Consider the following 21637-nt stretch of genomic DNA (forward strand, 5'->3'; position numbering starts at 1 on the left):
CATAGTACTTTTCATTCCCAGCTCTGGATACAGCAATAAAAATAACAGTAACAGTAATAATAATAAATGGATTAAAATGGTTGTTTATTTAAATGTGCACTTTTTAAACTTTTGATAGAAATATTTTTTTTTCTATTAACTTTAGTGCACTAACTAGATAATACAGTGCTATGCTTGAAGATTTAAGATCTTTAAAAGAGTACATAGCTAGAAATCTCCCTCCATCCCAGGCCCTCCAGTCACCCATTCCCTCACTCCTCATAACCACTGTTAATAGTTTCCTTCCAGAAGTGTTTTATGCATATTCAAGTAGCACATATACTTTTTCCTCTTTTAGCAATACAATTTTTTAACACATACCATAAACAGCTTGCTTTTGTTGACTTTCAACAATAAATTTTGGCTTTCTTTCCTTAAGGAATACCAGACTTTTTTAATCTTCTTTTATACTTTGATAATATTTTCCTTTATCAATTGTGTCATTTTTTAAAATTGGTCCTCTATTGCTGATCATTTAGATTATTTTTATTTTTTAATTTTTAATTTTTTTTCTTTTGTTAGGGCCACACCCACGGGATATGGAAATTCCCAGGCTAGAGGTCAAATCAGAGCTGTAGCCTAGGCTGCAGCCACAGCAGTGCCACATCAGAGCCTTGTTTAACTAAATCACAGTTCACGGCAAGGCCAGATCCTTAACCCACTTGAGCGAGGCCAGGGATTGAACCCACATCCTCATGGATATTAGTCGGGTTCTTTACTGCTGAGCCATTATGGGAACTTATAGATGATATTTATCTTTTGCTACACTGAGTAACTTTTCTGTACATATGTATTATTTATTATATTCATTTATGTTTAAATTATAAATATATGCATTTATGCATATAATTTATATATAATTTCACATGTGTAGGAATATATATATATATATGAGGGATAAATACAGGTAGAATAATCAATATTTCTTTGAAAACTGCAAAAAATAAATATTTTTCTTATGAAAATTAGCCATTTCACTTCTTTTGTGAATTGTGTGTTCGTGACGCCAAAAATATGAAAGGGGATTTCTTTTCTTCTAAAGACATGATTAAAGGAGTTCCCGTTGTGGCTCAGTGGTTAACAAATCCGACTAGGAACCATGAGGTTGCGGTTCGATCCCTGGCCTCGCTCAGTGGGTTAAGGATCTGGCATTGCCGTGAGCTGTGGTGTAGGTCGCAGATGCGGCTTGGATCTGGCGTTTTTGTGGCTCTGGCATAGGTTGGCAGCTACGCTCCAATTCGACACCTAGCCTGGGAACCTCTATCTGCCACAGGAGCGGCCCTAGAAAAGTCAAAAAGAAAATAAATAAATACAGACAGACAGACAGACATGATTAAAGTAACAGGCAAGCCATGAACTTAGAAAAATATATTCCCAGTACTCATATCAAACAATAGACTTATATTCTCAATATATAATAAAACCCTATTACAAATTCATAATAAAAAGATAACCCAGTTTTAAAAGGTCAACTGATTTGAATAGATGCATGTCACAATTGAAGATATGAATGGCTAGTAAACACATGAAGAAATAATCATTATTAATCATTAGGGAAATGCAAATTAAAACCATAACGAAATGCCAGGTATGGCTGAAACTAAAAGGATTGACAGTATCAAATGTTGGTGAGGATGTGGAGCACCAGCAACTTGTACATTTCTGGTGGGAGTCAAAAATGATATAATCAGAGTTCCCATCATAGCGCAGTGGTTAACGAATCCGACTAGGAACCATGAGGTTGCGGGTTCGGTCCCTGGCCTTGCTCAGTGGGTTAAGGATCCGGTGTTGCCATGAGCTGTGGTGTAGGTTGCAGACGCGGCTCGGATCCCACATTGCTGTGGCTCTGGTGTAGGCCAGTGGCTACAGCTCCGATTAGACCCCTAGCCTGGGAACCTCCATATTCCGAGGGAGCGGCCCAAAGAAATGGCAAAAAGACAAAAAAAAAAATGATATAATCATTTTGGTAAACTGTTCAGCAGAAAGTTAAGGTAAAAATGTACCAACTTTGCTACCCAGAAATTCTGCTCCTGGATGTTTACCCCAAAGAAAGGAAAACATATGTTAAAAAAAAATAAAACAACACCAAAAATAGTCATAGGAGTATATTCATGGCAACTTTATTGCTACAAGTCAAACACCAGAAACAACTCAGAGGTCTATGAAAAGGTGAACGAATCACCACATGTGAGGATAGTGACGGTAATGATGGTGAAGTGGTACAGTAAGTAGGATGCTAACCTGGAGTAAATCCAGTGAACTGCTGATAACTACAACATGAATGAATCTCAAAAGTATGTGGAGTGAAAGAAGCCAGAGACAGAAAAAGAGTTCTAGAACTGGCAGAACTAATGTATGGTGGTAGAAATCAGAACCATGGTTACCTCTAGGGTGCAGGGTGATTGACTAGAAAAAGGCACAAGGGAACTTTCTGGATCTGTCAGTATCTTCATGGAGTTCTACAAGTGTATACATTTGTCAAACAGTGAATTGTACATTTAATATCCGTGGACTTCATCTATAAATTACACCTCAGTGAAAAAAATATGTAAAATAGGTAAAAAAAGGTTAAGTGTCATGTAAAACCATAATCCTCTGCCCCAACTCCATTCCTCTTTATAAATCTGTTTCAGATACTTTATTCCCTAATCATTTGGATTAATAAAATTAGTCCCTAAGAAATACATCTATTTCAAAAAACATTTAAGCTTTAAATTAAGCAGATACTCTGAATTCATCTTATTAATGGAGAAACTTGGTGACTTTTTAATATATTATTTTAAAAACTCAGAATCTAAAAGGGTCTTCTAAAAGTTTTTATAATTCAAGATAATCTATTTAAACATATTTTACTAGTGTATGTGAGATCTGAGGATAGCATTCATAAATTGTCAGATCAGCCAGAACATACTGTTATAAATCATCAAGCGGTAACCCAGCCAAGCTTTAGGAGAATAGTTGGACCTTATGCAAGTATTTTCAGCATTTAACACATGAACATAAACCAGTATTGTTTTTCCATTAAATTTGAGGTGCTTGGTTACTATTTTATGTTACAAGAGAAAATTACAATAATATGTAGGTGGTATCATTGGTTTAAAAATGCATGGTTTTTTGCACTTGATTATATTATTTATCTAATTTCAAGTACTTAATGTTCCCTCTCTTTGGAAGGATTTGTTAACTAGTCTCTTGTTTATTACGTTTGGGGTTTTATGTTCCTTTTTGCTTGGATGGTAGGATGTTACACTAGCTTTAAAACATCAAAATGCATTTATGCTAAGAGTCACATTAACTAGATATGCAAATTTAATGGTGGTTCATAAATTCTTTATAACTGAGACTGTGTGGACTTATTTAGGTAGCAACTAAGAACAGTATTTATACATTCTGGTCACTGGGTACAAATTCTTTCATAGTTATTTACATATGTTTTTTCAGAGAGTCAGAATAGTGCAGTAGTGAAAAACATGGAGTTGGGGCCAGACTGCTTTATTAGCTTGTGACCTTGGTGAGTTACTTCACCTCTCAGTGCTTTTTTTTCTTACTTATGAAGTGGAGATGATAGTAGTACTTACTTTATTTGTTTGTGGTGAGCAATAAATGAGTTGAAACATGTAGGGTGCTTCAGATCGCACCTGGCATATGGTAAGCATTAAGTAAGTGTAAGAGGCTGTCATTATTTTTAACTATCATTATCTTCATCATCATCATTGTTCAAGATTAGCTTTCTCCTTAGAAAATGTAACTAAACCTGGGCATTATTGATTGTGGTGGTAATTTTTAATGCTAATGATAGGAACTCATTATGTAAGAAAGATACTATTTTGTATAGTCTCTTAAAATACAATTAGTTTTAGAAAATTCTTAAGTGCTCTAATTCATGAAGTGGTGATAATAGTCTTGAAAAAGAATAGCTGATAAGTTTGCATGTTCTATTTGACAGTAATGATAATAGTTATTATGTTTTGCAGTTGTTTCCTTATAATTGTGTTTTAGGGCATGGGTTAGTATGGCCCACGTGTACCACAGATGGCACATGTAAAAAGTTACTTTGCTGTGGAACAGTTAACATACCCCACTTTTCTCTGTATTATAGCAACAGACAGCTTACCTGGGTTTTGTTTCCTGTTCAGGCACATGGGCAGCTCCCTATCCCATGTCCACAATCTGGCCTGTCTCAACTCCTTTCTTTCCTGCTGTATCAATCCTTAATGTAGAGGTTCCCTGATTGTCCCTTTTAGTACATTTGAAATTTGTGTTTAATGGCTTAAATTAACAAAATTAAATTTTAAGTAAGTTGATAAAGACCATATTAACCAGTTTTTTCCTGTATTATCAAGTTTATCTTTTCTAATTTGTACATTTCAATGCTTTATAATCTATTTTCAAAATTATTGTTTGTCTGGAGTCATCCTGCCTGATCTTTAGATTAATAATCACATATTATGGCTGCTAGTTTGTGAAAATGAAGGTAATTTTTGGCACCACTCAAAAAGAGGTAATTTTTAGTTATAGGCCCTTTCCAGTTGAATTTATATCCCCAATCCTCTCCCCCCCTCCCCCGCCCCGCCCGCCGCCAACCATTTCCCAGTGAAAAAGTTCATAGATTCATGCTGCTTGGATTTCTGTTACTTAGGTACACCTGAACTACAGCAGTACTTACTGAGTGGTCCTATTACTCTTCCCAAACACTCCCGTGGTACTTTCTTGTTTATTAAAGCTATATTTTTACCTTTGGATTATAGGTTATCCATCATATGCATAGCTAAAATGAACATAATTTTTGGTTAAAATACCCTCTGGACACAAGAAGGGTAATTTCTATGAAAGATTCTTCTATCTGGAATTGTTGCATAATTTGCATAGTTGCTTACTGTAACATTACTTTTCTCATTTTAAACCTCTAGCTTGGAGATTTGTTTGATTAAGAAGAATGAGGGACTGACATGGACAGAGCTAGTAGTCGGTGATAAACAAGGGGAATTTATAAGAGACTCGGCCCAGTATGCTGCAATAGCTGAACGTTTGATGCATTTGACCTCTGAAGAACTGGTAAGCAACTGTAATAGTAATGTGATTTCCCAAGGATCCAGAAGTATGTGAGGATTATACCATGGTTTTCTTTTTCTTTTTCTTTTTCTTTTTTTTTGTCTTTTGTCTTTTTTTTGTTGTTGTTGTTGTTGTTGCTATTTCTTGGGCCGCTCCCGCGGCATATGGAGGTTCCCAGGCTAGGGGTTGAATCGGAGCTGTAGCCACCGGCCTACACCAGAGCCACAGCAACGCGGGATCCGAGCCGTGTCTGCAACCTACACCACAGCTCACGGCAACACTGGATCGTTAACCCACTGAGCAAGGGCAGGGACCGAACCCGCAACCTCATGGTTCCTAGTCGGATTCGTTAACCACTGCGCCACGACGGGAACTCCTCTTTTTCTTTTTTCTTTTTTTTTTTTAAATCTTTCTAGGGCCTTACTCATGGCATATGGAAGCTCCCAGGCTGGGGGTCGAATCAGAGCTGCAGCTGCTTACCTGCACCACAGCCACAGCAATGCCAGATCCGAGCCACATCTGCAACCTACACCACAGCTCACAGTGACACCACATCCTTAACCCACTGAGTGAGGCCAGGGTTTGAACCTGCATCCTAGTCAGATTTGTTACTGTCAAACTACGACGGGAACTCATAATACCATGTTTTTCAAACATTGCTTTGCTTTTCCTAATGTATAGGACAGATTAGGTATTACTGACTAGTATTTGAATATAGCTTGAAATTCTAATACTTACTCCTTACACTATGTGAATATATATGTGTCTGAGGGCCTGTGGTATATAGAGGGTGTGTATGCATGTATGTAGCGTATATATGTCTCTCATTTTCTCAATGTATGTGTTTATAGAGAGAGAAAGAGAGATAAATAGTTGACACTTGAACAGTGCTGGGGGTTAGAGGGCCAACCCTCATTCACTCAAAAATTCCAGTATAACTTTATAGTTGGTCCTCTATGTCCACTGTAGTATGTATGTATTTTAAGTGGATCCTTCTGGTTCAAACCCATGTTCAAGTATCAGCTTTGTCTTTCTCTCTGTATGTCAGTATTCTCCTTTAGAAGAATTGACTGACCGCTGCTGACAGAGACAAAAATTATGATTTTACACCTTACCTTGCTAATAATCTACTTTTAATCATTGAAATTTTCCAAGTGATACTAAAATGTCACAAAGGGGTGTATAAATTACATACAGCTGGGAGATTTTTCTTGACTATGTTCCTACTCTGATAATATTTAAGATAATGTTCAGAATTTGAACAAATAGAGCAATACACCAGAACTTCAGTTATATTCATTTACCAAAAATTATTACACCACATTTAAGATTTTTGATTTATTACAGTCTGGAGTTATAGCATTGAGGAAGATTATGTAAAGAAGTATTTATAGATTTAGTTGCATCCTAAAGTAAAAAGAAAAGATGAGAATATTGAAAGTAAATATCTCTGACAAAAGAAAATACACCAAAATGGAGAAACCAAGTTTCACATTTTCTAGCATAACTGACAATGTCAAAAGTCACTAGAATTTATGTGTAAGACTACAGAACTTTGATTTCATAGTATCTTCTTGTTACAAGCCATGCAGATCGCACTGCCCTATGTTCATTCTTTCAGCAAGTATTTATTATGATAAAATTCTGGGGTATAATTATAGTGATAGTAATGGAGATTTGTTTTGAAATTGTAGATAATTGCTATTAACTGTCTTTTATTTTTATTTATTTATTTATTTATTGTCTTTTTTTTTTTTTTTGCTATTTCTTGGGCCGCTCCTGCGGCATATGGAGGTTCCCAGGCTAGGGGTCTAATTGGAGCTGTGGCCACCAGCCTACGCCAGAGCCACAGCAACGCGGGATCCGAGCCGCGTCTGCAACCTACACCACAGCTCACGGCAATGCCAGATCGTTAACCCACTGAGCAAGGGCAGGGACCGAACCCGCAACCTCATGGTTCCTAGTCGGATTCGTTAACCACTGTGCCACGACGGGAACTCCTTAACTGTCTTTTAAACTTGATTTCAAATGAGTATTGGTGTATATGAGTAAGTTATTCATGCCTGAACACTAGTATGCTTGTTACATTATTAAAACAGCAGCAACAAAGAATCTTGTTGTCTGCAACTGAAAGCACTTTTGTGTTTTTCAAACCTTTATACTTTTTCTTCCCTTACTGCAATGTTTAGAGTCTCTAATCCTCTGTAAAATAGGAATGGTGAATAGTGAAAGCAAATACTCAACTTACCTTATTCATGATCTTGGGAAAAAGAATTGAATTTTCACCATTAAGCATAATGGATTCTTTTTATCACTTTGAGGAAATTACCTTCTGTTCCTAGTATGCTTAGAGTGTTTATCATGATGGTCATGAAATATTATCTGTTTTATGTATTACTGGTTTTGTTTTACTATTGTGTTATTGAAGGGTTTTACATCTATGTTTGTGAGGAATATTGGGACTTGTATTTTTTGTTTTGTCTTTTTACTCTCTGCTTTTGGTGTCTGGGTAATGCTGAGAAGCTGAGTTCATAAAATAAGTAGGGAAATGTTTGTTCTGTTTCTGGAAGAGATTGTGTGGAATTGGCATTATTTCTTTAATGTTTCATAGAATTTTCAATGAAACTATCTGGACTGGCGTTTTCTTTTTTGGAAGGTTTTAAACCATGAATTTAGTTTCTTTAATAGAAGATTGTTTTGCTCATCTATTTCAGTTGACTTTATTTTTCCCTTTTTTTTTCAGTTTTCAATTTCATTCATTTCTGTTATTACATTTATTACTTTCTCTTTTTTGCTTGGTTAAGATTTTTTTCTGCTCTTTTTCTAATGCAAGTATTTAATGCTATACCCTGTCTTCTAAATACATGAGCTGCATCTCCCAAATTTTCTGTTTTCTTAATCCTGTTAGTGATTGACTTGACTTGATACTGGATTTCAGTTTTCTTGCATGGCTGATTTTTTTTCCCTGTTTATTCTTACTCTTAGGGCAGAACTTTCCATGAATCTCATCTGAAAGCCTAGAATGTTTATCAGATCTTGTACTGTGTAGGCCTTGATGTCAAATTTTTGTCTCCCAAGCACTTTGATAATTATCAAAACTCAGCTTTTTAACCCCCTATCTGCTGCTTTCCACTTGTCTTTTTCAGCTCAGCTTGAAATAGTTCATAGCTCTAGGAAAGCAGCATAGAGTCTTGGTTCTTTTCTTTGCTGTATTGCCCTTTCTCTGCAGTGATGTCCTGTTAAGTACTGGCTGCCTTGATAGTAGTTTTTAATTTTTGTCCTTCTATCTCTAACATATAGAGAATTGAAAGGAGAAGTGAGGGAGGCATGGGAAGTGGCGCCTGGGTGCCTTCTGTTCTGCTGGATGTGTATATCCTCTTGAATCACTGTGACAAAATGGCCCCACTTAATTACTGGAATTACCTTCTCAGCTAGTAACAGAAACTAGAATTATTTCCATTGATATTTAGAATGGAGCAGAGAACCACAGCTAGATATCCCAGGTGCAACATGGACATATTTGATAGTGTCTGTAACTTCCAGACATTTAGTTTCACAGACTGTCTCAGATCCTTTCATGAAGTTCTCAATTACATGACTGCATTTGGCAGACTATGTGTGTGTGGACATTTGATCAGTTGTTATAGAATCATATTTCTGTTATATGTGTGTGAATATATATAATTTATCACTTAAATGATCCTTTTTTACCCTTTGAGGAATGTAAGACCTAACTGATTTTTGCATTCAAGCAGTGGAACATATTAAAATTAATTTAATGATTCCATTTATTTCTACCTTTGGCTTATTTTTAGATATACTTCTGTGTTTTTGTTTGGGTGGATATTTGTGTGTGTGTTTAGTGATTTTTCTAGAGTTTATAGTATACATTTTCAACTTATCACCATTTATCTTCAAAATATATCACTTAACTCATAAGGACTTTTAAAGGTATTTCCATTTCTCAATCTTTTGTCTTATTTTTGTCATTTCTACATTTTATAAACTTTATATGTTATTATTTTAACTTTAGTCAGTCACTTTTTTTTTAAAGAGATTAAAAATGCAAGTTAAAAAAGTCTTACATTGATCCAAATATTTGTCATTTCCTCTATTCTACATTCCATTGAATTGATTCAGATTTCCATCTGGTGTCATTATTTTCCTAGCTAAACAATTTCCTTTATGATCTCTTGTAGTGTCAGTCTCCTAGATAAATTTTCTCAGCTTTTGTTTGTCTATAAATATGCATGTCTTTCTTTTTTAAAAACTAGTTTTGCTACGTATTTAAGTCAATGTTTACAGCGGTTTTTTTTTCCCCTTTCATCACTTCAAATATATTTCATTGCTTTCTGATGAAAAATCAACTGTCATTTGTAACTTTGTTCCTCTATTTTGTAATGTGAATTTTTTTTTCCTCCTCTGATTACTTTAAGATTTTCCTCTTTATAGCTGGTGTTCTTTGGTGGCTTAGTGGTTAAAGATTTGGTTTTGTCACTGCTATAGTTTGGTTTTGATCCCTGGCCCAGGAACTTCTGCATGCCATGGATGAAGGAAGAGAGGAAGGGTCGGAGAGATAAAAGAAGGGTGGTGGGAGAGAGGGTAAGGAAAGAAAGGGAAGGAAGGAAGGAATTTTCTCTTGATTACTTAGAGAATAATTTTGTTTTCTCTTTCAGCGATTTTATTATTATGTGATTTGCTGTGATGTATTTTTAACGTACTTGAAGTTCTTTGAACTTCATCTTTAGGATCATAGTTTTCATCAAATTTGAAAAAACTTGTCATTATTTCTTCAAAAGTTTTTCCATTCTTCTAAATACTGAGGTGTTGGACCATTTGATACTGTTCCACAGCTCACGGGGGTTCTTTTTTTTTTTTTTTTAAGTTTTATTGAAGTATAATTGTGATAATTTCTCCTGCACACATCCATTCTTTTTCAGTTTCTTGTCCCATATAGCTTATCACAGAATATTGGGTAGAGTTCCCTGTGCTATACAGCAGGTCCCCATTAATCAGTCATTCCATATACCACAGTGTGTATATGCCAGTCCCAAGCCCCCAGTCCATCTCTAGCCCCCACTTCATTTCTTTGGTAACCATAAGTTTGCTCTCAAAGCCTGTGAGTTTGTTTCTGTTCTTCAGATAAGTTCATTTGTATCCTTTTTTTAGATTCTACGTATAAGTGATATTATAGATGTTTGCTTTTCACTAACTTCACTTGGTATGCTAATCTCTAGGTCTGTCCATGTTGCTGCAAATGGCATTATTTCATTCTTTTTTATGGCTGAGTACTATTCCATTATATATATGTACCACATCTTCTTTATCCATTCCTCTGTCAGCAGGAATGGACATTTAGGTTGCTTCCATGCCTTGGCAATTTTAAATAGTATGGCAATGAACATTAAAGTGAGTGCGTCTTTTTGAATTACGGTTTTCTCCACATAGATGCCTATGAATTGGACTGCTGGATGATATAGTAATTCTAAATTTTGTTTTCTGAGGAACCTCCATACTGTTTTCCATAGTGGTTGTACCAATTTACATTCCCACTAACAGCATAGAAAGGTTCCCTTTTCTCTGCACCCTCTTCAGCATTTACTGTTTGTAGACTTTTTTGATGATGGCCATTCTGACTTGTGTGAGGTGATACCTCATTGTGGTTTTAATTTGCATTTTGCTAATAGTGATGTTGAACATCTTTTCATGCACCTTTTGGCCACCTGTATGTTGTCTTTGGAGAAATGTCTATTTAGATCTGCTCATTTTTTTATAGTTTTTTTTTTTTTATATATTGAGCTGCATGAGGTGTTTGTATATTTTGGAGATTAATCCTTTGTCAGTCAATCTATTTGCAAATATTTTCCCCCACTTGTGGATTGTCTTTTCGTTTTGTTTATGGTTTGCTTTGCTGTGCAAAAACTTTTAAGTATTCATTAGTTCGCACTTGTTTATTTTATTATTCCAGGATGTGGATCTGAAAAGATATTGCTGCAGTTTATTTTGGAGAGTGTTCTGCCATGTTTTCCTTATATTTAGGTTTGTAATCCATTTTGAGTTTATTTTTCTGTATGGTGTTAGTGTTCTAATTTCAATGATTTACATGTAGCTGTTCAGTTTTCCCAGCACACCGTATTGAAGAGACTGTCTTTTCTCCATTGTATGTTCTTGTCATCTTTGTCATAGATTAGTTGACCAATTGGTGCATGGGTTTATTTGTGGACTTCTATCCTGTTCTATTGATTGATATTTCTGTTTTTCTGCCAGTACCATGCTGTTTTGATGACTGTAGCTTTGTAGAATGGTCTGAAGGAACCTGGTTGCTCCAGCTCCATTTTTCTTTCTCAGGATTTCTTTGGATATTCAGGGTCTTGTATTTCCATACAAACTTAAAATTTTTTGTTCTGGTTCTCTGAAAGATGCCATTGGTAACTTGATAGGGATTGCATTGAATCTGTAGATTGCCTTGGGCAGTATAGTAATTTTGTAGGATATAAAATCAATACACAGAAATCGACTGCATTTCTATATACCAACAATGAAATACCAGGAAGAGAAATTAGGGAAGCAATCCCTTTGACCATCTCATCCAAAAGAATAAAATGCCTAGGAGTAAACCTACCTAAAGAGACAAAAGACCTCTACTCTGAAAACTATAAGACACTGATGAAAGAAATCAAAGGTGACACAAATAGATGGAAGGACATACCATGCTCTTGGATTGGAAGAGTTAATATTATCAAAATGACTATACTACCCAAGGCAATCTACAGATTCAATGCAATTCCTATCAAATTACCAATGACATTTTTCACAGAACTCGAACAAAATATTTTAAAGTTTGTCTGGAAGCTCAAAAGACACAGAATACCCAAAGACATCCTGATAAAGAAAAATGGAGCTGGAGGAATCAGGCTCCTGGACTTCAGACTATACTACAAAGCAATATTCATCAAAACCATATGGTACTGGCACAAAAACAGACGTATAGATCAGTGGAACAGTACAGAAAGCCTAGAATTAAACCCACGCACCTACAGTCAACTAATCTATGACAAAGGAAGCAAGAATATACAGTGGAGGAAAGACAGCTTGTTCAATAAGTGGTGCTGGGAAAACTGGACAGCCACATGGAAAAGAATGAAATTAGAACACTCCCTAACACCATACACAAAAATAAACTCAAAATGGATTAAAGACCTAGATATAAGACCAGATACTATAAACCTCTTAGAAAAAAACATAGGCCAAACACTCTCTGGCATAAAAAACAGCAACATCTTCTCAGATCCACCTCTTAGAGTAATGACAGTCAAAACAGAAATAAACAAATGGAACCTAATTAAACCTAAGTTTCTGCACAGCAAAGGGAACCCTAAACAAAACGAAAAGACAACCCACAGGCTGGGAGAAAACCTTTGCAAATGAATCAACTGACAAGGAATTAATCTCCAAAATTTATAAATACCTTCTGCAGCTCAATACTAAAAAAACAAACCACCCCATCAAAAAATGGGCAGGAAATCTAAACAGACAGTTCTCTAAAGAAGACATACAGATGGCCAAAAACACATGAAAAGATGTTCAACATCACTCATGATTATAGAAATGCAAATCAAAACCACTATGAGGTAGCACCTTACACCAGCCAGAATGGCTGTCATCAAAAAGTCTACAAACAGTAAGTGCTAGAGAGGGTGTGGACAAAAAGGAACCCTATTACACTGTTGGTGGGATTGTAAATTGGTGCAACCACTGTGGAAGACAGTATGGAGATTCCTCAGAAAACTACAAATAGAACTACCATTTGACCCAGCAGTCCCACTCCTGGGCATCTATCCAGAGAAAACCATGACTCGTGAAGACACATGTACTCCAGCGTTCATTGCAGCACTATTTGCAATAGGCAAGACATGGAAACAACCTAAATGTCCATCGACAGAGGAGTGGTTCAAGAAGATGTAGTACATATACACAATGGAATATTACTCAGCCATTAAAAAGGAATGAAATAGCAGCATTTTTAGCAACATGGATGTTCCTAGAAATTATCATGCTAAGTGAAGTCAGTCAGACAATGAGATACCAACATCAAATGCTATCACTTACATGTGGAATCTGTAAAAAGGACAGACTAAACTTCTTTGCAGAGCAGATACTGACTCACAGACTTTGAAAAATTTATGGTTTCCAAATGAGAAAGGTTGGGGGGTCAGGGTGGGAGATGGTAGTGAGGGTTTGGGATGGATATGCTGTAAAATTTGGTTGTGATGATTGTTGTACACCTATTAATGTAATAAAGTTCATTAAGTAAGAAAAAATAATAATGAAAGGAAAAATAAAATAAAGTTTTTTGTTCTAGTTCTCTGAAAAATGCCATTGATAACTTGATAAGGATTGCATTGAATGTGTAGATTGCCTTGGGCAGTGTAGTAATTTCGACAATATTGATTCTTCCACTTGAAGAGCATGGTATATATTTTCCATGTTTTGTGTCATCTTTGTTTTCTTTCAGCTTCTTAGAACTTTCATGTACATGTCTTTTGTTTCTTTAGGTAGGTTTATTCCTAGGTATTTTATTCATTTTGATGCAATGGTATATGGGATTTTTCCCCTAAATTCTCTTCCTGATATTTCATTGTTAGTATATAGAAATGCAATATATTTCTGTGTATTAATTTTGTATCCTGCAACTTTTCCAAATTCATTGATGAGCTCCATCAGTTTTCTAGTAGTATTTTTAGGAATTTCTAGGTATGGTATCATGTCAACTGCAGATAGTAATAGTTTTACTTCTATCTCTCCAATTTGGATTCCTTTTATTTTTTATTTTTTTCTTCGCTAATGGTTGTGGCTAGGACTTCCAAAATTATGTTGAATAATGTGGTGAGAATGGACATCCTTGTCTTGTTCTTGATCCTAGCAAGAATGCCTTCTCAGCTTTTCACCATTGATAATGTTAGCTGTGGGTTTGTCATAGTATGGCCTTTAATATGTTGAAGAAGGTTCCCTCTTTGCCCACTTTATGGAGTTTTTTTTTTTTTTAATCATAAATGAATGTTGAATTTTGTCAAAAGGTTTTTCTGTATCTATTGAGGTGATCATATGGTTTTTATTCTTCAATTTGTGAATGTGGTGCATCACACTGATTGATTTGCAGATATTGAAAAATCCCTGCAACCACGAGATAAATTCCACTTGATCATGGTGTATGATCCTTTTAATGTAATGTTGGATTTAGTTTGCTAGTATTTTGTTGAGGATTTTTGGATCTGTGTTCATCAGAGATACTGGCCTGTAATTTTCTTTTTTTGGTGGTATCTTTGTCTTGTTTTGGTATCAAGGTGATGGTGGCCTTATATAATGAGTTTGAGTCTTTCTTCTGCATTTTTGGAGAACAGTTTCAGAAGGATAGGTGTTAACTTTTCTCTAAATTTTGTTTGTTTGTTTTGTCTTTTTAGGGCTGCACCCATGGCATATGGAAGTTCCCAGGCTAGGGGTTGAATTGGAGCTGTAGCTTCCCGCCTATGCCAGAGCCACAGCAACTCCAGATCCAAGCCGCATCTGTGACCTACACCACAGCTCAAATCAATGCTGGATCCTTAACCCACTTAGTGAGGCCAGATAGCGAACCCATGGCCTCATGGTTCCTAGTCGAATTCGTTTTCTGCTGCGCTACTACGGGAACTCCAGCTTTTCTCTAAATTTTTTATGGAATTCACCTGTAAGGCTAACTGGTCCTGTGATTGGTTCATTCATCTTTTCCGTTTCTTCCTGGTTCAGTCTTGGAAAATTATACCTTTCTAAGAATTTGTGTATTTCTTCTTGATTGTCCATTTTATTGGCATATAGCTGCTTGTAGTAGTCTCTTATGATTTTATTTCTATGATGTCTATTGTAACTTCTCTTTTTTAATTTCTAATTTTATTGATGAGTTTGGTTAAGAGTTTATCAAGTTTGTTGATCTTTTCAAAGAACCAGCTTTTAGTTTTATCATTGATCTTTTCTATTTTCTTCATCTCTATCTAATTTATTTCTGCTCTGATCTTTATGATTGCTTTTCTTCCACTCACTTTGGGTTTTTTCTTTCTCTAGCTGCTTTAGGTGTAAGGTTATGTTGCTTATTTGAGATTTTTCTTCTTTCCTGAGGTAGGCTTATATTGCTGTAACCTTCCCTCTTAAAATTCTTTTTGCTGTGTCCTGTAGGATTTTTTTTTTTTTTTAATTTAAAAAATTTTTTTTGTCTTTTTAGGGCTGCACCCTCAACATATGGAGGTTCCCAGGCTAGGAGTCAAATTGGGGCTACAGCTGCCAGCCTATGCCACAGCAACACGGGATCCAAGCCGCGTCTGTGACCTACCCCACAGCTCATGGCAACACTGGATCCTAACCCACTGAGTGAGGCCAGGGATTGAACCTGAAACCTCATGGTTACTAGTCAGGTTCACTAACCACTGCACTATGACAGGAACTCCTGTGTCCTGTATGTTTTAGATTGTTCTGTTTTCATTTTCATTTGTCTCTAGATGTTGTTTGATTTCCTCTTTGATTTCTTCAGTGATCCGTTGGTTGTTTAGTAGCATGTTGTTTAGTCTCTATGTATTTATATTCTGCAGTTTTTTTCTTGTCCTTGATTTCTAGTCTTATAGCTTGTGGTCAGAAGTGATGCTTTATATGATTTCAGTTTTCTTAAATTTACCAAGGCTTGATTTCTGGTCCATAATGTGATCTATCCTAGAGAATGTTCCATGTGCACTTGATAAGAATGTATATTCTGCTGCTTTGGGATGGAATGTTCTATAAATATCTATTATAAAGTCCATCTGCTGTAATGAATCACTTAAGGGCTATGTTTCCTTATTGATTTTCTGCCTGGATGATCTGTCCATTGCTGTAAGTGGGGTGTTATTAAAGTCCCCCACTGTTACTGTGTTACTGTTGATTTCTCCTTTTATGGCTGTTAGCAGTTGTTTCATATATTGAGGTGCTCTTTTGTTGGGTGCATATATATTTAAAATTGTTATATCTTCTTTTTGGATTGATCATTATGTGGCGTCCTCCTTTGTCTCTTGTAACCTTCATTTTAAAGTCTTATTTTGTCTGATGTGAGCATTACTACTCCAGCTTTCTTTTGATTTCTATTTGTATGGAATATCTTCTTCCATTTTCTCACATTCAGTTTGTATGTGTCCCTAGAACTGAATTGGATCTCTTGTAGACAAGATACAGGAGTCTCGTTTTTGTATGCATTCAGCCAGTCTGTCTTTTTAAAAAAAATTTTTAATTAAAGGACTGTTGATTTACAATGTGGCAATTTTTACTGTACAGCAGAAATTAAGTTATATGTATATACATGTACTTTTTTATATTCTTTTCCATCACGGTCTTCCCCAGGAGATTGGATGTAGTTCCCTGTGCAGTACAGTAGAATCTTGTTGTTTATTCCTTCTAACTTTGCATCTACTAACCTCAAATTCACAGTCCATCCTTCTCCAACCCACTTTCCCCTTGGGAACCACAAGTGTATTGTCTATGTCCCAGGGAATGTTTCTGTCTTGTTGACAATTTACTTCGTGCCATATTTTAGATTCCACATATATGGTATTTATCTTTCACTTTCTGACTTATTTCACTTAGTATAAGATCTCTAGTTGCATTCATGTTCCTTCAGATGGCATTATTTTGTTCTCTTTTATGGCTGAGTAGTATTCCATTGTATATATGTACCACACCTTAATCCATTCATCTGTAAGGGACATTTAGGTTGTTTCCATGTCTTGGCTATTGTGCATAGTGCTGCTATGAACATACAGGTGCATGTGTCTTTTTTAATTGAAGTTTTGTCTGGATCTATGCCTAGGAGTGGGATTTCTGGATCTTAAAGTAATTCTATATTCAGTTTTCTGAGTACTTCCATACTGTTCTCCATAGTGATTGTTCCAGTTGACATTTCCACCAACAGTGAAGGAGGGTTCCCTTTTCACCACAACTTCTCCAGCTTGGTTATTTGTAGACTTATTAATGATGGCCATTCTGAGGGAAGTGAGGTGGTACCTTGTTATAGTTTTGATTTGCATTTCTCTAATAATTAATGATGTTGAGCATTTTTTTCATGTGCCTCCTGGCCATCTGTAAGTCTTTTTTGGAGAAATGTCTATTTATCTGCCCATTTTTTAATTCAGTTGTTTATTTTTTCTTGTTGAGTTGCATGAATTGTTTGTATATTTGAGGGACTAAGCCCTTGTTGGTTACATCATTTGCAACTATTTTTTCCAATTCCATCGGTTGTCTTTTCTTTTTTTTTTTTTAAATGGTTTCAATTACTGTGCCAAAGCTTATAAATTTGATTAGGTTCTATTTGTTTACTTTTGTTTTTATTTCTATTGCCTTGGGAGACTGACCTAAGCAAACATTTGTATGGTTGATGTCGCAGAATGTTTTGCCTATGTTCTCTTCTAGGAGTTTTATGGTGTCTTGTGCTGTATTTAAGTCTAGTCATTTGGAGTTTCTTGAAGTGCATGGTGTTAGAGTGTGTTCTAGTTCCATTGATTCCCATGCACCAGTCCAGTTTTCCCAGTGCTAAATGTTGACAATGCTGTCTTTTTCCTATTTTATATTCTTGCCTACTTTCTTGAAGATTACTTGACCACAGGTATCTGGGTTTATATCTGTACTCTCTCTCCTCTGTTCCATTGATCCATATGTCTGTTTTTATTCCAGTACCATACTGTCTTGATTACTGTAGTTTTATAATATTGTGTGGAGTCTGAAAGAGTTATACTTCCTGCTTTGTTTTTTATTCCTTAGGATCACTCTAGCAATTCTGAATCTTTTATGATTCCATATAACTTTTTGCATTAGTTCTAGTTCTTTGAAAAATGTCATGGGTTATTTGCTAAGAATCATATTAAATCTGTAGATTGATATGGGAAGTATGATCATTTTAACAATATTAACTCTTCCAACCCAAGAGCATGGGATATCTTTCTGGTTTTTTGCATCCTCTTTATTTTACTTTATTAATGTTTTATACTTCTCAGGTATCACTTTGCATAGTTTTTACATGGACTTTGTAGTGTTTTCCATATATAGTATCATAGTGTCTACATGTGGTCACAATTTTACCTCTTATTTTCCAATTTGAATGTCTTATACTTCTTAATCTTTTCTTTTTTTCTTTTTTTGACCACACCCACAACATACACAAGTTCCCACCTTCGAGGATGAATCATAGCTGCAGCTGCAGTCTTATGCCACAGGCATGGCAACACCAAATCTGAGTTGTTGCATCTGTGACCCACACCACAGCTTGCAGCAATGCCAGATCCTTAAGCCACTAAGCAAGGCTTGTGATCTAATCCCCATCCTCATGGACATTATGTTGTGATCTTAACCATCTGAACCACAACGGGAACTCCCTTATTTATTTATTTTGTCCTATTGCTGTAGCTGTGACTTCCAATACTTTGTTGAATAAAAGCAGTGAGAGTGACTGTCCTTGTCTTAGTGCAGGTTTTAGCAGGAAGGCTTTCAGCTTTTCTCCACTGAGTATTATATGCACTGTGGGTTTGTATTGCATTGAAATATGTTCACTCTATTCCCACTTCTGTGGGGTTTTTATCATGAAGGATGTTGGATTTGGTCAGATGTTTTTGTGCATCTATTGAGATGATTGTATGGTTTTTGATTTTTGTTAATGTGTATGACATTGATTGATTTGCATATGTTGTACCATCCTTATGAACTTGTAATGAATCCTACTTGGTCATGGTGTAAGATCTTTTTTATATGTTGTTGAATTTGGTTGGCTAAAATTTTGTTGAGAATTTTTACATCTATATACATCAAAGATACTGGCCTGTGGTTTTTTTGGGAGGAAGGGTGTAGTATCTTTGTCTGATTTTGGAATTGGGATTATAGTGGGTTCATAGAACAATGAGAGTGTCCCTTCTTTGACCTTTTGGAAAAGTTTTAGGAAGGATGGGTATAAGTTCTTTCTGCACTTGGCAGAATTCACCTGTAAAGCCATCTGGCCATGGACTTTTTTTTTTTTTTGTAGGGAGTTTTTAAATTACATATTCAATTTCATTTCTAGTGATTGATATTTTAAAACTGTTTTCTTGATTCATTTTTGGTGGGCTGTATGTTTCTAGAAAGTTGTCTGTTTCTTCTAAGTTGTCAAATTTGTCAGCATATAATTGTTAATATTATTCTCTTATGGTTTTTCTTTAGTATCAGTTGGGATTTCTCCTTTTTCACCTCTTATTTTGTTGTCTCTCTTCTTGATGAGCCTGGCCAGATGATTATCAGTTTTGTTTACCCTTTCAAGGAACCACCTTTTGGTTTTATTGATTTTTTTTTTCTATTTTTGTAATCTTTATTTTATTGATTTCCTCTGTGTGCTTTTATGATTTCCATCCTTCTGCTGACTTTCAGTTTTGTTTGGTCTTTTACTAATTCTTTTAGGTGGTAGATTAGGTTGTTGACTTGAGATTTTTCTTGTATTTTGAGGAAGGCCTTGTATAGCAATGAAATTCCCTCTAAGAACTGGTTTTGTGGTATCCCATAGATTTCATATGGTTGTGTTTTCATTGTCATTTGTCTCAAGGTATTTTTTAATTTCCTTTTTGATTTCTTCATTGACCCATTGGTTTTTGAGTAGCATGCTGTTTTGTCTCCTTGTAATCAGTTTTTGTTATTGTTGTTTTTTCCTTTGGCTGATTGCAACATTCATGCCATTGTGGTCAGAGAAAATGCTTGAAACAATTTCTCTACTCTTAAATTTGCTGAGGTTAGTTTTGTGGCCCAGTATGTGGTCAGTCCTAGAGAATGTTCCATGTGCACTTGAAAAAACATATTTTTTCTTTTTGGTATGTAATGTCCTGAAAATACCAACTGAATCAAACTGTTCTATTGAGTCATTTAGGTTGCCATATTGATTTTTTTTGTCTAGAAGATCTGTCCACTTATGTGAGGTGGACAGATCTTCTACTATTATTGTATTACCTCCAGTTTCTCCTTTAATGTCTGTTAATATTTGTTTTATGTATTTGGATACTCATATATTAGGGGCATATATATTGACCAGTGTGATATCCTCTTCTTGAATTGATCTTTTTATCATTAAATAGTGTCCTCCTTTATCTTTTTTTATGGCCTATGTTTTAGTCTTTTCCCTCTCATGTGAGTATTGTGATTGCCACTTTCCTGTCATTTCCATTTGTATGAAATATCTTTTTTCATCCCCTCACTTTGAATTTGTATGTGTCCTTTGCCCTAGGTTGGGTTTCTATTTTTAGGCAGCATGTTATAAGCCCTTGTTTTTTTTTTTAATTCTGTCTGCCACTCTTTTGATTGGAGCATTCAGTCCATTGACATTAAGTTAATTTTGATAAATATGTATATTGCCATTTAAATCTTGTTTTCCAGTTAATTCTATGTTTCCCCTTTTTTCCTTTATTTCTCTTTTTTTTGTTGGATGATTTCCTTTTATGCTTATGTCCTCTTTTCAATTTTTTTTAGTATTGTTTGTTGTTGATTTGTGGTTGCCCTGTTTTTCAGTGTATGTTAGCCCCTTCCTATATCTGCTTGCCTTAGCCTATTGGTCATATAGGCTCAAACACATTTTAAATAAAAAAAAGAGTTGAGATTTTCTTACTTTTCTTCCCCACATTTTATGATTTTGATGTCCTTTTTCCATATTTTCCATTTTGCTGTTCCTCATGTTTATCATTGCTTTCAAAAATAGGGTTTTGTTTGTTCATTTTTGATTTGTATTCTGGCTTAAGTGATTACTTTCCAAATGTGATTTCCTCCATCCTATATTTTCTTGCTTTGTTCCTATTTAGAAAAGACCTTTAAATATTTCCTTTAGAATGGGTTTAGTATTGGTGTATTCTTTTAGTTTTTGTTTGTCTGAGAAGTTCTTTATTTCATGTTCTTCTATGTCAAACAATAATCTTGGTGGGTAGAGCATTCTGTGTTGCATATGCTTCGCTTTTAGAATTTTGAATGTATCTTGCCACGCTCGTCTAGCCTTTATCATTTCTGTAGGGAAATCAGCTGATAGCCTTGTGGGGGTTCACTTATAATTAACTCCTTTTCTCTTGCTGCCTTTAGAATCCTCTCCTTCAACATTTGCCATTTTTATTGTAATATATCTTGGGATACTTCTGTTTGTGTTCAGCATTTTTGGGGCCCTCTGTGCTTGCTGTATCTGGATATCTATTTCCTTCTTCAGATTTGGAAAGTTTTCATCCATAATTTCTTCAAATACATTTCTAATCCCCTTTTCTTCCTCTCCTAAAATCCCTGTTATGCATAGATTGGCACACTTTATATTATCCTATAGAACGCTTATATCGCCTTTACCTTTTTAGTTTGGTTTTTCTGTCTGCTGTCCTGAATGTGTGATTTCCATTATTCTATGTCCCAAGTCATTTACTTACTCCTCTGCATTATTCATTCTGCTGTGCAGTGCCTTTAACTCAGTTTTCAGCTCTGCAAATTAGGTTCTTAACCAAGACACTGGATATGGTTCCCAGCA

At 35.5% G+C, this 21637-nt stretch overlaps 1 protein-coding gene across 1 annotated transcript in view; it reads left to right on the top strand.

Annotated features, from left to right (window-relative positions):
- NUDCD1 (NudC domain containing 1) overlaps window positions 1–21637 on the top strand; it is a 121183-nt gene that overhangs the window by 42192 nt on the left and 57354 nt on the right. Inside the window, exon 7 of the mRNA XM_047783406.1 lies at window positions 4950–5094. Within this exon, the coding sequence (XP_047639362.1) occupies window positions 4950–5094 (145 nt within the window). The remainder of the gene's footprint in view (window positions 1–4949; window positions 5095–21637) is intronic.

Source organism: Phacochoerus africanus, chromosome 6 (assembly GCF_016906955.1).
Source record: "Phacochoerus africanus isolate WHEZ1 chromosome 6, ROS_Pafr_v1, whole genome shotgun sequence".
Lineage (NCBI taxonomy): Eukaryota > Metazoa > Chordata > Mammalia > Artiodactyla > Suidae > Phacochoerus > Phacochoerus africanus.